At 50.6% G+C, this 15864-nt stretch overlaps 1 protein-coding gene across 2 annotated transcripts in view; it reads right to left on the bottom strand.

Moving 5' to 3' along the window:
* Positions 1-5209: 5209 nt before the first annotated feature.
* OTUD7A (OTU deubiquitinase 7A) overlaps positions 5210-15864 on the bottom strand; it is a gene marked incomplete at its 5' end in the record, with an annotated part of 167020 nt that continues 156365 nt past the window's right edge. For both annotated transcript variants that reach the window (XM_079699885.1, XM_079699886.1), the window contains 3 exons: positions 5210-6758; positions 7857-7941; positions 8116-8230. In XM_079699885.1, the coding sequence (XP_079556011.1) occupies positions 5316-6758; positions 7857-7941; positions 8116-8230 (1643 nt within the window). In that variant the 3' untranslated portion in view covers positions 5210-5315. The remainder of the gene's footprint in view (positions 6759-7856; positions 7942-8115; positions 8231-15864) is intronic.

Consider the following 15864-nt stretch of genomic DNA (forward strand, 5'->3'; position numbering starts at 1 on the left):
GTTGTTTCTTTAAAGTCATCCTTCAGTGTCTGTTCTATCACAGATGTTCTCAAGGAGCTGGCTCCACTAATTTATCCTCTTTAAAATAATGGGTTGCTTTGGTCTTGAGCATATTCAGCCTATATTTAAAAAGCCAGTGGTACCTCTCATCTTACATTAAAGAACTGATGGTGTGTGTGTGTGTGTGTGTGTGTGTGTGTGTGTGTGTATTCTTGAGATGCTCTCTTGGAGGAATAAAAAAGGATAAGCAATGGGCCTCATTTTGTACATACATAATTAGGGTGGGACTCTTTTTGCAAGCATCAAACAGCAAAAATTGAAATTTCAGCAAATTATTTTGCAAAATAAAATGGAAATAGTAATATTTTAGCCTTGTTTGGAGATTCTGGTTTCTGTGCTGTTCCTGCGGTGATGTGTGTATTAAGTCAGCCAGTGGGGGTGGGGGTGGAGGAGCACGGCATCTTGACACAGCACAGACTACACACGCACTTGTTCCCGAGAGGTCTGTGCAGGGCAGACCCCTCTCTATTCTCTGCTGGGGGTGGACATGGAGTGAAGAGGAAGGACTGGTTTTGGGGAACAAAGTTACCCATGTGACTGCGAACAGACCATCTCGCACATTGCTCGGAGCAATCATGAAAGTCTTGCTGATCAGGGTGCCTCGGAGCGCTCCCTGCAGCCTCCAGGCCTCCTGCGGGGAGTGTGGGGCCCCTTGTCATCATGTGTGCCCTGTGGGTCTCCCGGGGATGAAGCGCCCTGGGCCCAGCCCCGTGTCAGCAGATCCGCCGTTAGAATCATGCTCTGGGCCTCTGGGACCCATGCTGGAGAGTGGATCTGGGCACTGGGGGGGATGAGACAGAAACAGGAATGAAGCTGGGCACCTCTCCCCGCCCTGGAGCCCCACACCAAAGCGGCCCAGTTCTAGTAGCAAGGAGAACTTATAGTTAGGACTGAAGGGCAAGGTGGGGCCCAGAGGTCTCCAGAGAGCCACCGCTTTAAGGCTTTTTGGAAGGGGGTGCCTGCTCCCTGGTGCCAGGGGTGCCAGCCACTGTGGGGCCCTTTCTTGGATGTGCCTGCACTCGGATGACAGCAGAACCAGACTCTGGACAGAGGCAATGTCACAGCAGCTGGGGTCTGACAAGGCAGGGCCCGCTCAACCACAACACACGTTTTCTTCTTATTTATTAGAAGCATTGGAACAAAGAAAAAGAAAAAAGCACTCGAGGAACTTAATTTGTAAAGTCCACAACACAATGAGAATAACTGAATCGTGTCCTAAAGAAAGAAACCCTCCCAAACGTGCATTACTCCACGTCTCTTGGTAAACATGAAAGACACAGAGAATGGAACACATGGTTTGGCAAAGCCTTTTTTTTTTTTCCTCGCACAAATTTCCCACCACTGATGGGTACAGCCCTTTTTTCTTAACCAACGTGAAATATATTTTGATCGGTTAAGTTTATTTCTGCAAAGTAGAGTAGTTTGCAAAATAAGCTTGTAGTCGCTAAGCGAGGGGGTGAGAGCCACGTAGCCACGGCCCTGCCCCAGAGGCGGTGGGCACTGCCTGGAGGATTTCACACCTCGAGGTGTGCCCCCTGCTATCTTGAGTCACTAAATTCCTGACGGTAAGCTACCAGAATTAATAAATCAAATCACTTTGGAAAACAAAGTTTGTAAAGTAACAGATCCCAACTTTTCAGAACATCACTGGAGCCACTGGGTGGTGAAAGGTAAGAAAAAGGTCCACAGTAACTTAGTGAATAGAAAGTATTCATTTAAGCGGAAAGATGCAGTACCAAAATCCAGGAGCAGAAAACAAATCAAACTTTCCATGGAAAAAGAAGAGACATTTACACAGTTCCACTTTCAGAGGGGATATGAACAAATAGCAGAAAGCGTTTCACCCCCAAGAGCCCACAGCGGAGCCCCACCCAACCTAAAGTTAGCCCTCCAAGGGGGTAACCCTGTGACAATATAAGGGTGCAAAATATTGCTCTCTGGCATATTCTGAAAATAATATAAAAATAATTTCTATAGTACAGTTTAAACTTGGCTTGTAAAATATCAACATAACACAGCATAAAATCTACAAACAGAATACACTTAAAAACGCCTTCCTTTCACAATATATTATTTTTTAAAAAGTCATATACCCAGGTAACGCAGTTGCAGGAAGTGTGAAGCAAATGACTGAAATAACCTCCACTGGGGTTTAGAAGTATCTGGGATCCTTCTGGAAATGTGTTGTCACTTAAGAGACATCTGACCTTTCCAGAAAGGGAAGTTTGGCCAGGCCAGACCGGCTGGGGAAGGCGGCCCACAGGTGGGGCAGCTGCTCAGACCGTGTCCAGGACCTGTGCCTAGGTGGGGCTCATGGCCTTTCTAGAATCGGGACTGGCCGTCTTCCTTTTCTCTAGCACCCCCAATCCACTTCTTTTTCCCCCCACTCCACAAAGGGCCCCCAAGTCACAGAAGGGCATTAGAGGACCTCTTGACCCACATGTGAGAAACACAGCAGTTTCTAATAGTTCCCGTCCAGCCTGATGAACTCATTTCGCCTGAGAGATGTCTGGCCTGGGACCAGGGCTAAAGAGCTCTTGTGAACACTGGGGCGGGGGTGGGGTGGGTAGCTGGACCAGCACATTTAAGGGAACAGTGGGCTCTCTCAGTTTTTAACACTGTTTAGAGGAAGGATGGATCCAGATCTCTCACAAGAGGAGACGCCTATTTGTAAATGATGTGGACGGAGGGCATCGTACCAGATGGGAGTGACACCCACAGGCGCCCTGCACATGGAGCGGCCGGTGCAGGGGTCTTCCACGTTGTGGGGGGGGGGAGGGGAGGAGCCTGGGGGTGGGGTCTGGGGTTGGATCTCAGGCTCTTATTTATGGCATATATGTCAGATGTGGGTGTGGTGGTGGTGACTCTGAAATCCAAGGAGCTAGAACAGGTCACTGTTTTTTGATATTACCTACAAATTACACTGCCTGGCTTTAAAGGTTTTCCTTTTTCCTCTGGTACTACAAATGTACCATTTTTATTCTCAGTTTGCCTTTTTTTTTTTTTTCCTTTTTTTTTAACCTGGCAGAGAGCATGAGAAAGATAAAATATTTGCACAGCCAGTTTTGGAAATTTCTGGTTGGCTGTTTTCATGTTAAAAAAATTAAAAAACAAACACGAGATTACTTTCTGCCTCCTTGACTTCTTGTGCGTATGTATTTGGCTTCTGAATGCACAGGGGAGCATTTTCCAGGCTGGCTGTTCCACCTTCTGTGAGATGCAGGGCAGGAACTGGCGTCTACACGTGAAGCAATATTTATTTCCTGTGACCTCGCAGCTTTGGATGGCAAAGCAGTTGGTCAGTATAACGTGAAGAATCAGTCCAAAAAGCTGCCACAAACCCTCTTGATGAGAGAATTTTTAAAAACTACTTTTTTTAAAACAAAAGAAACCCGAGTAATATGAAGGACATGAATGTTAGTAATTACCACACACTGAAAGTATCGTTTAGCACGAAAAGTAAAACTTTCGAAAAATTTAAGATCCTATTTAATAAATAATTTTAAGGAACCACTTATGTAAACCTTGAATAAATTACTGAAAACTCCACGTGCTGTGGATAATTAAAAACAAAAAGGAATTACTCACAGGAGATACTCAAATTAGTTTATTATATCAATAATTCTTCAAACAAGTAAAAAAAATCCCCTTCCGTATTATTATTATTATTTTTTCTTTTTCTGCTCTTTATCTCGGGGGAAAGCATCCTTTCTGGAGAAGGAGAAGCTGGCGCCAATGAAGAGATGGTCTACCTCCTGTGTTTTCTGAAGATACACCCACAGCGAAGCTGGGTGCTTTCTCCTCTCTTTCTTGGGATTATTAGAGGCTATTCTAAGGCTCTCACAGGTTTTAAAGGATTCTTTTGCTAGTGAGGATTTTACCCATCGTATCTGTATTTCTTGGAAACGAGATCTTTCCTTAGTGAGGCAGGTTTAACGCCTCAGTGTCCTTGGCCAAGAACGGTATTCTCCAGAGGTAATCTTGGAAGGAAGACGCTGCATATTGCTGCTCAGAACAGGGTAGCTAAGGACACATTATTCTTTCCTCAAGAAACGTAAGGAGGCACCAAAATAGGGACCGCTCAGGGATGGGGCTGCCCCTCATGTGTTCTGGAGCCACAGTCAGGGTTACCCGCACCCTGCAGAGGGTACCCCGATGGGAGCGGTGCCCCTCCACCTAGCTGATCCCAGATAGATGCGGGTGGAGGCGGAGGTGGGGGTGGGCTTCCTTCCCGGCGGCCCTCAGCTCCTTCCCTCTGGAAAGAGGCGCAGGCCGGGTTTCAGGGCAGCCTAGAGGGGGCTTACACAGTGACCGCAGGGTCAAGTTCTCACCTCTCTGCTGGGGCACCGATGGTCGCTTCCTAGGGGCCACTCTGGTGACTGAGCATTGTGGAAGTGTCTTCGAAGGAGAAATGTGAGCAGGCTGTCATCTTTGCTCATATATGGTCAACTCCAAATTGTGAGTTCGGAACCTTTCCTTTGGGCCCCAAGGTGTCTTTGGAAAGCTCCTGTCACCTGAGCTGCCCGGCACCGGGAGCGATCGCTACACCTCACCGCGCCCTGCGAGGTAGGTTGTCCGGTGCCCATCCTACAGACGCCCGCGGCTTTTGATGGCAGTGTGAATGTCGCTCGAGCCGGGGACTGTGGGAGGAGGTCTTGCTTATGAGATGGAGCCGTGTATTCCTAAAGGGTCACAGGGACCACCAGGGCGCCAGTGGGGGGCCAACCGCCCTGTCCTCCAGGGGCCCGGGAGGGGCACAGGTGGGAGCCCGAGGCAGAGCCGCCACCGCGGTCCCGGGGCCGCGCGTTTGCTTCGAAACCCTGGGTGGCAACAATCGCACGCAGGTGACCGCTACATGGAAGAGGTCAGTCGCCGGGTTAGGGAAAAAAGCCAAAAAAAAAAAAAAAAAAAAAAAAAAAAAAAAGGCATGTAAAACACTCCCTTCTAAAAACAAAGGGCTGCAAATTTCTTTATTTCTCTTATTGAAGAACAAAAATACCCTTGCAATGGCTATTGAGTTTCCACAGGTACGAGGCAGATGCTAGCTAGCACACCCACTTCCAACAGTATGACTTGTTTCCTATCCGTCTACTACCTGAGTGGCGTCAGTGTAGGTTCAGGCACCATTAGGAACGTTTGACCAAACACGTACACAGCACGGACAGAGGATCGCCGGCCTCCCGGTGGACCAGGGCGCGGAGGAGACACCAACAGCGTGGAGAGGACAGACCAGCCGGCGGGGCCGCGGCGCGCGCTCAAGGCCGGGCCGCGCGCGCCTCCCGCCGCCGCCGCAGCTCCTCGCGGTAGCAGTACGAGCAGTAGTGCTCGGTCTCTGCGCGTCCGTAGAACGCGCAGTTCTCGCGCTGGCAGCGCCGCTGCGCCGGCCCCGCGCCGGGGCCGCCCCGGCCGCCCTCACCGTTCGATCGCGCGGCCGGCGCGTCGGCGTCGGCAAACTCCAGGCCGTCGCGCGCCGCGCCGAAGCCGTTGGTGTAGGTCTGCGACTTGGGCTCGGCCGCGCCCGCCGCCCCCGCCGCGCCGGGCAGGGTTATTGGGACGGCGCGCGCCAGCGACTCTACCGTGTTGACGGTGCGCAGGGCAGCGGTGCGCGCTGGGCTGTAGCTCTGCGACGACAGCGAGCGGTTCTGCTGCGGGTACGTGGCGCACGGCCGCAGCGCGCCCACGGCCGGGGCGCACGCCTCGTCCCGCGCGCCCGCCGCCTGCACGTGGATGACGCTCTGGCGCCCCGGCGCCGGGGGGCTGCGGCCCGGGACCGGTCCGCTGGCACCCGCGCGTCGTGCGCCGCCGCCGGGGCCCGGGGAGGCCGCGCCGCCCGCCGCTGCCCGCGCCGCCCGCGTGCCCGCCGCCGGCCCGGGGCTCGGGCGCTCCTTGAGCTTGAGCACCAGCTGCGTGGGAGGCCCGGCCGGCGGGCCCGGCGAGGCGCGCTCGGGGCCTGGCGCGCCCTCGGCCTCTGGCCTGCGCGGCGGCCGCTTGGCCGTGGAGGCGGCGGCGGCGGCGGCGGCGGCGTCGCGGCGCCGCTGCTCCTGTTCGGCGCTGAAGCGCTCCTGCGCGCTGGTCAGGTAATAGCCGATCATCTCCTCGTGGAACTGGTGCCGGTGGCTGGTGAGCAGTAGGCCGGCGAAAATGAACTTGCGCTCGCCCTGCATGGCGGCGCGCAGGATGTTGAGGCTCAGCTTGACGTCCGTGCTGTACTTCCAGGCGTCGCCGCGGGGCCCGCCGCCCTTGTCGGCCGGCGACGCGCCCGCCGTCTTGTCCGTGGGCGACGGCGTGGTCTTCTCCGAGGGCGACGTGCTGGCCGAGGCGCCCGACTCCTCCTTGCTGCCCTTGCGCGCCTTGGCCTTCTTCTCCTTTCCGCGCTCGGGCGGGTCGCTGTGCTTGCCGTTGGCGGAGTTGGCGCGGCTCATCTTGCCGTGCACCAGGCCGCCCAGGCCGCCCATGTTCTTCTTCAGCTTGATGCCCAGCGTCTTGCTGAAGCTGCCCAGCTTGTTGGCCACAGAGTCCGCGCGGGTCTTGTCCTTGTCCTTGCGCTGCTTCTCCTTCTCCTTGTCCTTGCCATTCTTGCCGTTATTGCTGTTGGAGTTGCTGCACACCGAGTCGCGGTCCGAGTCCAGCGAGTCGGGCAGGGACTGCACGTCCTCCCCCGCCGAGGCCGTCGGGGACTCCGGCTGCGCCAGAGGGGCCTGCAGGGGAGAGGGAGGGCAGGGACGGGAGGAGGTTAGAGATCAGTTGGCCCCACGCGGCCGGTGGAGGCAGACCCCGCCGCCACGGTGTGGCTTCCAGCCTCACTGCCCCAAACCCGAGCTGTGTCCCAGCCTGAGAGTCTCCTGATTCTTGATCTAGACCTGCTGCCTTCACAGCCCTCGTGGGGGCGAGAAAAGAACACCCACAGCCACGTCATGACATACTCCAGGCAGCTGGACTCTGGAGCCAGACTGCCACCCACTGTCACTCATGCCATCAGTAACATGGGGTATCGGGACCTGCCTCAGGGAGCCCTGTGAAGTTTAGATACAGGTAAACGCTGGAGTATAAAGCACTCTGAGCAGTGCCAGTTTGTCCTGGGTACTGTGTGCCGGGCACTGCCCTCCTTGCTTTCCTCATGAAACTTAAAAAATATTCGTTACGAGCCCCACTTTATGGGTAAGTAAATTTATGTCTGGGGAGGACCAGTTATTTGTAATCTTTTTTTTTTTTTAAAAACAAATCCCTTTTCCTGGGACTTCACTACTGAGATCACAAAAACATCAGTCAGATACTTAAAGCGAATCCCTCTTAGCATCTGGAGGCAGGGCCAGCATGGGTCCTCCCTGGGGGAGGGGGCCAAGTGGGGCGCCAGCCCCCCTTCTCACAGCCCTCCCCTCCTGGAGGGGAGAAAAAGAGGGGAGAGAAGAAAAGGAGGGGGTGCCGAGGAATGGCGCCCTCGGTTCCCTGCCTTTTCCAAGGACCCACGCACAGTTTTATAGTTAATTCCGCTCCGTGGCAGTACATCGTGTTCCGATCTCGGCAAGAGAAAGTTTTGTGTTGTGAGTTGCCTACGGTTTGTTTTCTGAGTGGGCGTGTTTATTCCTGTCGCTCTGGAGAAAGTAAGGGGACAAAACCTCCCCTAGCCGGAGCGCGCGCCTACGTCCAGACTCGCAGGCACACGCGCACAGAGGCACGCGTTGCAGCCGAGCTGGGGCGGCGGGGCGGCGGGGCCGCGGGCAGGGCTGGGATGCACTTCGCCTGCACGCCCCGGGCCGAGTGCGCCTGCCGTCCGTCCCGGCGCGCGCCAGGCTCACCCGGGTCTCAGAGGGGATCCGGATCCACGTCACATTCATGTAGCTGTGCAGAAGGTTCAGCTTGGCTTCTAGCGACAGGATCAGGCTATCGAGAGAGGAACACCTAGTGAGATGCGCCCCAGCTCACCCTCGCGCACCCCGCCTGCGCAGCCAGCCAGCCCCGAGGAGCAGGGGCGCCGTGCCCAGCCCCTCCCTGGGAAGCCCGGAGACAGACCGCCCCGTAGGGCGCCAGGGGAGGGGACACAGGGTAGGGTCTTACTGGGCCAGCCGGGCGTTATCATTGTCGTCTTTCCCCCACTCCCAGTCCTTCCCGGGGTCCACCGCAAAGTGCAGAGGCAACAGCTTGTGCTCTGAATCCGTCAGGGGGATCACAGCTGGAACGCAAAAGAGAGAGACCCGTGCCAGGTGGCCCGGGGGCAGGGACGGGAGGCTCGAAGTCCCCGTGACCCCCAGGGAAGACAGGAAAAGGCCACCGAGACCAGGTGTCTCCATGATTGAGGAAACCGAATGGAGTTGTACACAGGACCTCTATGCCAGGAGGGGTGTTAAGACCGGAGGTTTCAAACGCACCACGGACAGTTTAAAAAGTTTCCTCTTTATTGTGGACGCTGAAGAGCATTTGGAGACCTGGGCTTGACCTGGGTCAAAAGGCAGGTGCCGTCCTTGGGCAGCAGACCAAAAACACCTATTACTGCTTCTGTGGTTTCTAACGAAGGACCCAGGCCAGACAGCGCACTGAGCAAGGTCACCTGGGAGGGGGCTTGGGGCCAGGCCCGCCCATCTCCTCCCACAGAAGGGGAGCGAGGGCTGCCTGCCCATCTGCTCTGTGTTGCTGCGGGACCCACGGACCCTGTAGCCCTTGCCACAGGGAGCTCACATCCTGTACTGGGGACAGGATGACAGGTGACATACAGCTCAGGCTGTCAGGTGGTGATAGCGCCCTGAGGGTGAACAGCAGGCTGAGGGAGCTTTGGCAAGCTTTTCTAGGGCTGACCAGTGAGCCTTCTGAGGAGGGAACGTGTAGGTGGACAAGGCAGTGAGGAGAGATGGGCTCCTCACTGCACCCAGGGATGGATTCATCAAAACACACCCCTGCCCTGGGGGAACCTGGGCCCTCCTCAGAAAGGCTGGGCTGGAGGCTGCTGTTTACAGGTTTGTCTGGGATCTGCTGGGAGCTTCTGGGCCTGGTGAGATCAGCTCCCTAGTGACGGGCTTACTCTTGTTGTCAGGGGCAGAAAGAATGCGGGGAGAGAATGGGAGCCATCCCATTTCTGCCCTCTGGGCAGCAGCCTTGCGTGGGGACTGCACTAAGCTCCCCTGCAGGCCTCACCTGAGCATCAGGCCCCAGCAGAGTAGCACAGCCTGGGGCTCCGCCAGGCCAGCTGCTATGTTTGCTGGAGCTGGGTTCCATGCCAGTGGCTGGTGGAGAGAGCACTGGGTGCTGCCCTGAGTGCTGCCTGGGGAACCAGCCTGCCCAAACGCTGGGGCTGGTACATGTGGGTGCAGGACCTGGTGCACCTTCAGGTGTGACACTCAGACTCTGCTGCGGCCTCCACAGGGAGGTCTCGCCTCCGCTGTCCCACCGGCTTAGGAGGCAGGTGTGGCCGGGCCCCTTTCTAGAGGGGGAAGTGGGCTAGGAGCTGAAAGCTCATGGATGGGGGCCTCCCTGTTTCAGGCTTATCCTTGCCTATTCAGGCCCTGGAGCACCTCTCTCCTGCTCCTATGCTGGCGGCCAGATGTTGCCTGTGCCTGACTGAACACATGGGGCCTCCCACACGCTGCTTCCCTTTGGCACCAAGAACCCCATCTTTGGGGACACTGAGCCCCCAGGCACCACTCCAGGTTTACCCTACCTTCTCCTTACTCCCCCTGCCCCCCGCCATGCTGGTCATGAATCTGGTGTCACTTCCCCAAGATTCATGACAAGGGAGTCATGGCAAAAACAGAAAAGACAAATCAATAAACAATAAATACATAAAATCTACGATTGAATACCGTTAATAATTGATTTTCTGGTAAGAAATCAGAAACATTGACTCAGTGCTGCCCTCCAGTTGCTAAAGACACACAAATAATCCTCTTCCTCCACCCCAGCCCCTAACCCCTCATATAAGGGAAACACAGCTTTGCTCCAGATTTTCCTTTTCATCTCGATGTAGCTGGATGGCACTGTGCTCTGGTTTGGGAGGTCAGGGGCCGCTTGGTCTGCCTAGGCCACAGACTGCTCAGTCCTGCCTTGATGTGGCTGTGACACAGAGGCTGCCCCTCCCCGGGCTGAGCTGCAGGGTAGTCACACCCAGGGAGGGCTGCAGGATAGCTCAGGACCAGCCTCCCTTGGCCCATACCCAGGAGCTAGTCCCATAGTTCCAAGGGTCACCACGACAACAGAGAGAGGGTTGTCCCGGCTTCCCACCCAGGGGTGGGGGCAGGGGGTAGAGGCTCCCTCTGTAGACAGGGCAGCATGGCTCCCTGCAGGGCTTGGTAAAGGCACACACTCCAGGCGCCATGCAGATGGTCATGCAGATGGCCAAACCAGTGTCCAGGAAACGGGCCCAAGGACTCTTTTAAATAAGCATCCTCTTTGGGTCTTAAAATCAAGCAAGTCTGGGAAACATTGTTCTAGAATAATAACCTGTTAGGAGCAGTTTCTGTGGGTGCAGCGTGGGCGATTTTGGGTCTGGCTGTCCACCTTCCCAGGGGAGAGGTGCCTTGAGGGCGCCTGCCCAGGCCCCCACCCTAGCATTAGGAAAGAGCACATGCTTACTCACACCCATGGGACGTGAGCAGAAGTGCTGGGGGAAGCCCTGGGCAATGTGGTTGTGGGGTGGGTGCGCCTTCTCCCCTTCACCCCTTCCTGCCGTGACGCCTTCTGATGATGGTGGCCCTACAAGATATCAGGAATGGGCTCCTGACTCCCCACTTGGAGGGGACCTGCCTGCCCATCAGGAACACCTGTTTTAGACTTTATCTGCAGGAGAACCAAACTATCACGTGAAGCCACTGTGATTTTGGTTTATTTGTTTCAGATAAACCAGCTAAAGTAGTACAGCTGTACAGCCCCCCTCAGCCTCCCTACCAAAGGGCTCCTGGAAATTCCTACACTCAGTAGCTGGGCTGGAATGGACTTCCTGGACTCCCCACCCTGACACACAAAGCAGAAGGTTGGAATCACCTGAAGGTGCTAGAGCTTGACTACCCAGCAGGCTCCTCCTGGCAGCCTCTCAGCCTGGATGTCAGAAGGCGTCTTCTGTGCAGAGGGCACAGCTGTGGCCCGCTGGTCAGGGCTGGGGCTGCAGGGCCCAGGAGCCCCACCTGTATCTGTACAGCCTAGGGCGGCCTCGAAAACAGGCCTTCTGTGAGCCTCAGGTACTTCCGTTGCTTCTGCCTCTCACTTTACACACTTTTCCCTGTTGGAAACCTGGCCTCACCCAGTGAGAGGGGGAGTGATGCGGTGACTTGCCCTCTGATGGCAAATGTCAGGAACAGCAAATACTTTTCAAAATAAACCTGCAACCTTTTTTTTTTTTTTTTTCCCTTTGAAAAAACTCTCTTCTATCTTTTAACCTGGAAACATATAGGCATCATCTCAAACTAGCCTGGACAAAGGATAACCGAAGCAGCAACCAATTTTCGGTACTTATTTTCCAAAAAAGAGTGGAGACCTCTGGTTTCTGTTTGGGATGTAAAAAGCCAAAGGAGCAATATCCCACCAGTATAATAACAACAAGCTAGACAAACTGCAGATGCACAACTTTCCTTTAACCCGTCTGAGAGCTGAAGTCACAGGCAACTGGCTAGCCACAGGTGGAAAGACAGGTGCCTTTGAGGAGGGATGGACATGAGCTTAATTGGACCCCAATAAGCTGGACCCCACTAAGAAGAATTCAGCTAAAATTGTTAACAAGTTGGTAAAGGAAGGGTGTAGCCTAGTGAAAGAATACAGAACCTTGGGGGCCACAGGCATAAGGGAAATTCACAAGAACTTGCAGGCCCCTCTCCATGGGACCTGACCTGGTGCTCACAAAAAGACTGGCCAGAATTCTGAGAAAGTGTCCTTCACGGAACTTTCCCATCTACTAAGGAAGGAACTGCAGAGAGCAGGGCAACACACACTGTTGGTCTTAGGGCACTGGGCCTTTCCAGTCACTCCTTCCCCCCAGATCCAGGGACACAGCACCCACCTAAGATAGAGGCTTAATCAGAACAACAGAAACATTACCCTTCTGGGCTCTGCCTCCTGCACCCAGGCTAACAAGCTGTGAGTAATAGCAATCTACTGCTAGAAAAGGGGCAAGAATATGGAGAGAGACCCTCACCGAGGTGAGGCTCAGCACAAAGGTATAGCAGACAATGAGAAATACCAGCCCCACCGTAAACACAAGATATAACTAGAAGAATTTGAAGGCTGGATAACCAGGGCAGCATCAGATCCTGAGTAGGCTGATCCAAACTCCATGCAGCAAAAGGGAAGGAATCAAAACGATATACCTTAGTCTTTATTGCTCTACTCAAGATGGCTAGCTTTCAACAAAACATTTTTGGCATAATAAAAGACAGGAGAAAACCAACACATTGACAAGAGAAAAGACAGGTGACAGAACAAGACAGATATGACACAGGTATCGAAACTATAGGATGTGATTTAAAATAACTGATTAGGGACTTCCCTGGTGGTCCAGTGGTTAAGACTTTGCCTTCCAATGAAGGGGGTGTGGGTTTGATCCCTGGTCAGGGAGCTAAGATCCCACATGCCTTGTGGCCAAAAAACCAAAACATAAAATAGAAGCAATATTGTAACAAATTTAATAAAGATTAAAAAAAATAAAACAACTGATTAATAAGTTGAAGACTCTAATAGAAAAAGTAGATACCATGCAGAATTTGATGGTTAATTTCAGCAGAGAGTAAGAAAGAGTCAAATCGAAAAGCTAGAAATAAACACAATAATAGAAGTAAAGAATGACTTTGAGGGGCTGATCAGTAGACTTTACACACCTGAGGAAAGAATCTGTGAACAGTAAGATAGGTCAATAGACATTAATCAGATTGAAACAGAAAGAGAAAAAAGGGGGGAGGGTTGCAGAACAGAATACCCAAGATCGGCAGGGCAGTATCAGATAGCACCAGATCTGTGTAAGTGTAATCCCAGAAGGAAAAGAGAGACAGAAGAAAACCAGAAGAGATATTTAAATAAATAATGGCTGACACTATTTATCTAAATATTTCCAAAATGAATGACAAACTCTACCATAGATCAAAGAGGCTAAGAAAAAAACAAGCAGGAAAAACAACAGCAACAAATCTGTATACATAGTATATTCAAACTGCTAAAAACCAAAGACAAAGAGAAAATCTTAAAGGCAACAGGGGAAGAAGACACATTACATACAGAGAAACAATTCTAAGGATCACAGCAGACCTCTCATGATAAAACAGGTAAGACAGAAGACAATGGAGTTATATCTTTAAAGTGCTGGGTGAAAAAACCCTGCTAATCCAGAATTCTATACATAGCAAAAATATCTATGAAGCACGAAGGAGAACTTTCTCAGACAAAAATGAGAAAACTCATCCTCTGTATACCTGCACTAAGAAATGTTAAACGAAATTCTTTAAGGGGAAGAATATGTTCCCAGTAGAAACTTGGATTTACACAAAGAAATGAAAAGTGATGGAAATAGAATAAATGAATTTGAAAATAAAATTCAGTTTTCTTCCTTTTAATTACTCTAAAAGAGAAGTAAGGCAAAGAGAGCAATAGTGTATTACATGTTTACAGCACATGTAATAGTAAAGAGCTTGATAATAATAGCCCAGAGGATGGGAGGGAGGGGTTGGGAATACATTGTCATGAGATCTGTATACAACACATGAAGTAGAATGTTACTTGAAAACAGAGTCTCAGTAATTAAAGATGTTCACTGTAAACCCTAGGGAAATCACTAATAATGAAAAATACAGGTATAATAGTAAATCAACAGTGGAGATAAATGGAACCATTAAGAAGCTCAACACCAATGAAAGAAGCGAAAGATCCTTAAAAAACTAAAAATAGAACTATTGGGTTGGCCAAAACGTTCGTTTGGGTTTTTCCATAAGATGTTTGGAAAAACCCAAACGAACGTTTTGGCCAACCCAATACCATATGATCCAGCAATCCTACTCCTGGGTATATATCCGGAGAAAACCATAATTCAAAAAGATACATGCATCTCAATGTTCATAGCAGTACTGTTTGCAATAGCCAAGACATAGAAACAACCAAAATGTCTATCAACAGAAAAATGGATAAAGAAGATGTGGTACATATATACAATGGAATATTAGCCATAAAAAAGAACTAAATAATGCCATTTGCAGCAATATGATAGACCTAGAGATTGTCATACTGAGTGAAGTAAGTCAGACAGAGAAAGACAAATACCATATGATACCACTTATATGTGAAATCTAAAAAAAGGGTACAAATGAACTTACGTACAAAACAGAAATAGAGTTACAGATGTAGAAAACAAATCTTTGGTTATCAGGGGGTAAGGGCAGGGGAGGGATAAATTGGGAGATTGGGATTGACATATACATACTACTATATATAAAATAGATAACTAATAAGGACCTACTGTACAGCATAGGGAACTCTACTCAATACTCTGTAATGGCTTACATGGGAAAAGAATCTAAAAAAGAGTGCATATATGTATATGTATAACTGATTCACTTTGCTGTACACCTGAACCTAACACAACATTGTAAGTCAACTATACTCCAATAAAAATTAAATAAAAAAGTAAGAAAAAGGAGACAGGGAAAGAGAAAAAAAGAACAAAAAACAGGTGGAACAAATAGAAAAGAGCTACCATTAAATGTAAATAGTTAAAATGTACCAATTAATAAATGACATTGTCAGATTGGATATAAAAGCAAAACTCAAGTATATACTGACTGTAAGAAATCCATTTTAAATATGAAGACATACATAGGTTAAAAGATACTAATAAAAAAAAACTGGAGTGACTCCAGTGCAAGGCCTGTTACCAAAGATATAGATGAACATTACAATTCTCCATGAAGCTATCACAATCCTACATGTGTGCATGGGCTTCAGAGTACATGAAGCAAATACTAACAAAAATGAAAGGAGAAAGACACATTCATTATGGATGGAGACTGCCACTTTTCCCTTAGGAAACGACAGAACAATTAGACAGAAAATCAGCAAAGATATAGAAAATGAACTATGTCATCAGAGACCTTGAATTAATGGACATTTATGGAACCCAACAACAGCAGAACACTCATTCTTTTCAAGACCCCATGGAATATTCACCAAGGTGGAACATATTCTTAGCCAACCTTCACAGATTTAAAAGAATAGAAATCATAAAAAGTTTGTTCTCAGACCATAACTAAATAAAATTATGTACCCATAACCAAGAAAGATATTTGGAGAATCCTCAACTATTTGCAATTTAAACAGTGTGCTTCTAGATAATCCTATCGGTCCCTAATCCTTGTCCACCGCTGTGATGGTTAATGTTATGTATCAACTTGCCTGGGCTAGGGGATGTCCAGAGAGCTGGGTGTGTCTGGGAGGTGGTCCCGGTAAAGATTAACGTTGGAATTGATAGACTGGGTACAGAGAACTGCCCTCACCAACATGGGCAGGCAGCATCCATGCCATGGAGGGCTGGAATAGCACAAAAGAGCCAAGGAAGGAGGAATTTGCTCTCTTTGAGCTGGGACATTGATCTTCTCATGCCCTCAGGCATCGATGCTACTGGTTCTTGGGCGTTTGGACTCAGACTGAATTACACCACTGGCTTTCCTGGTTCTTCAGCTCGCGGTCGGCAGATGGTAGAACTTGGCCTCCATAATTATGTAAACAAATTTCTATAATATATTTCCTCTTATATATATGTCTATATGTATCCCATAGGTTCTGTTTCTCTGGAGATCCCTAACAGAACCACTAATCTGTTTTCCATCTCTATAATTTTGTCATTTCAAG

The sequence above is a fragment of the Hyperoodon ampullatus genome (assembly GCF_949752795.1).
Source record: "Hyperoodon ampullatus genome assembly, chromosome: 3".
Lineage (NCBI taxonomy): Eukaryota > Metazoa > Chordata > Mammalia > Artiodactyla > Ziphiidae > Hyperoodon > Hyperoodon ampullatus.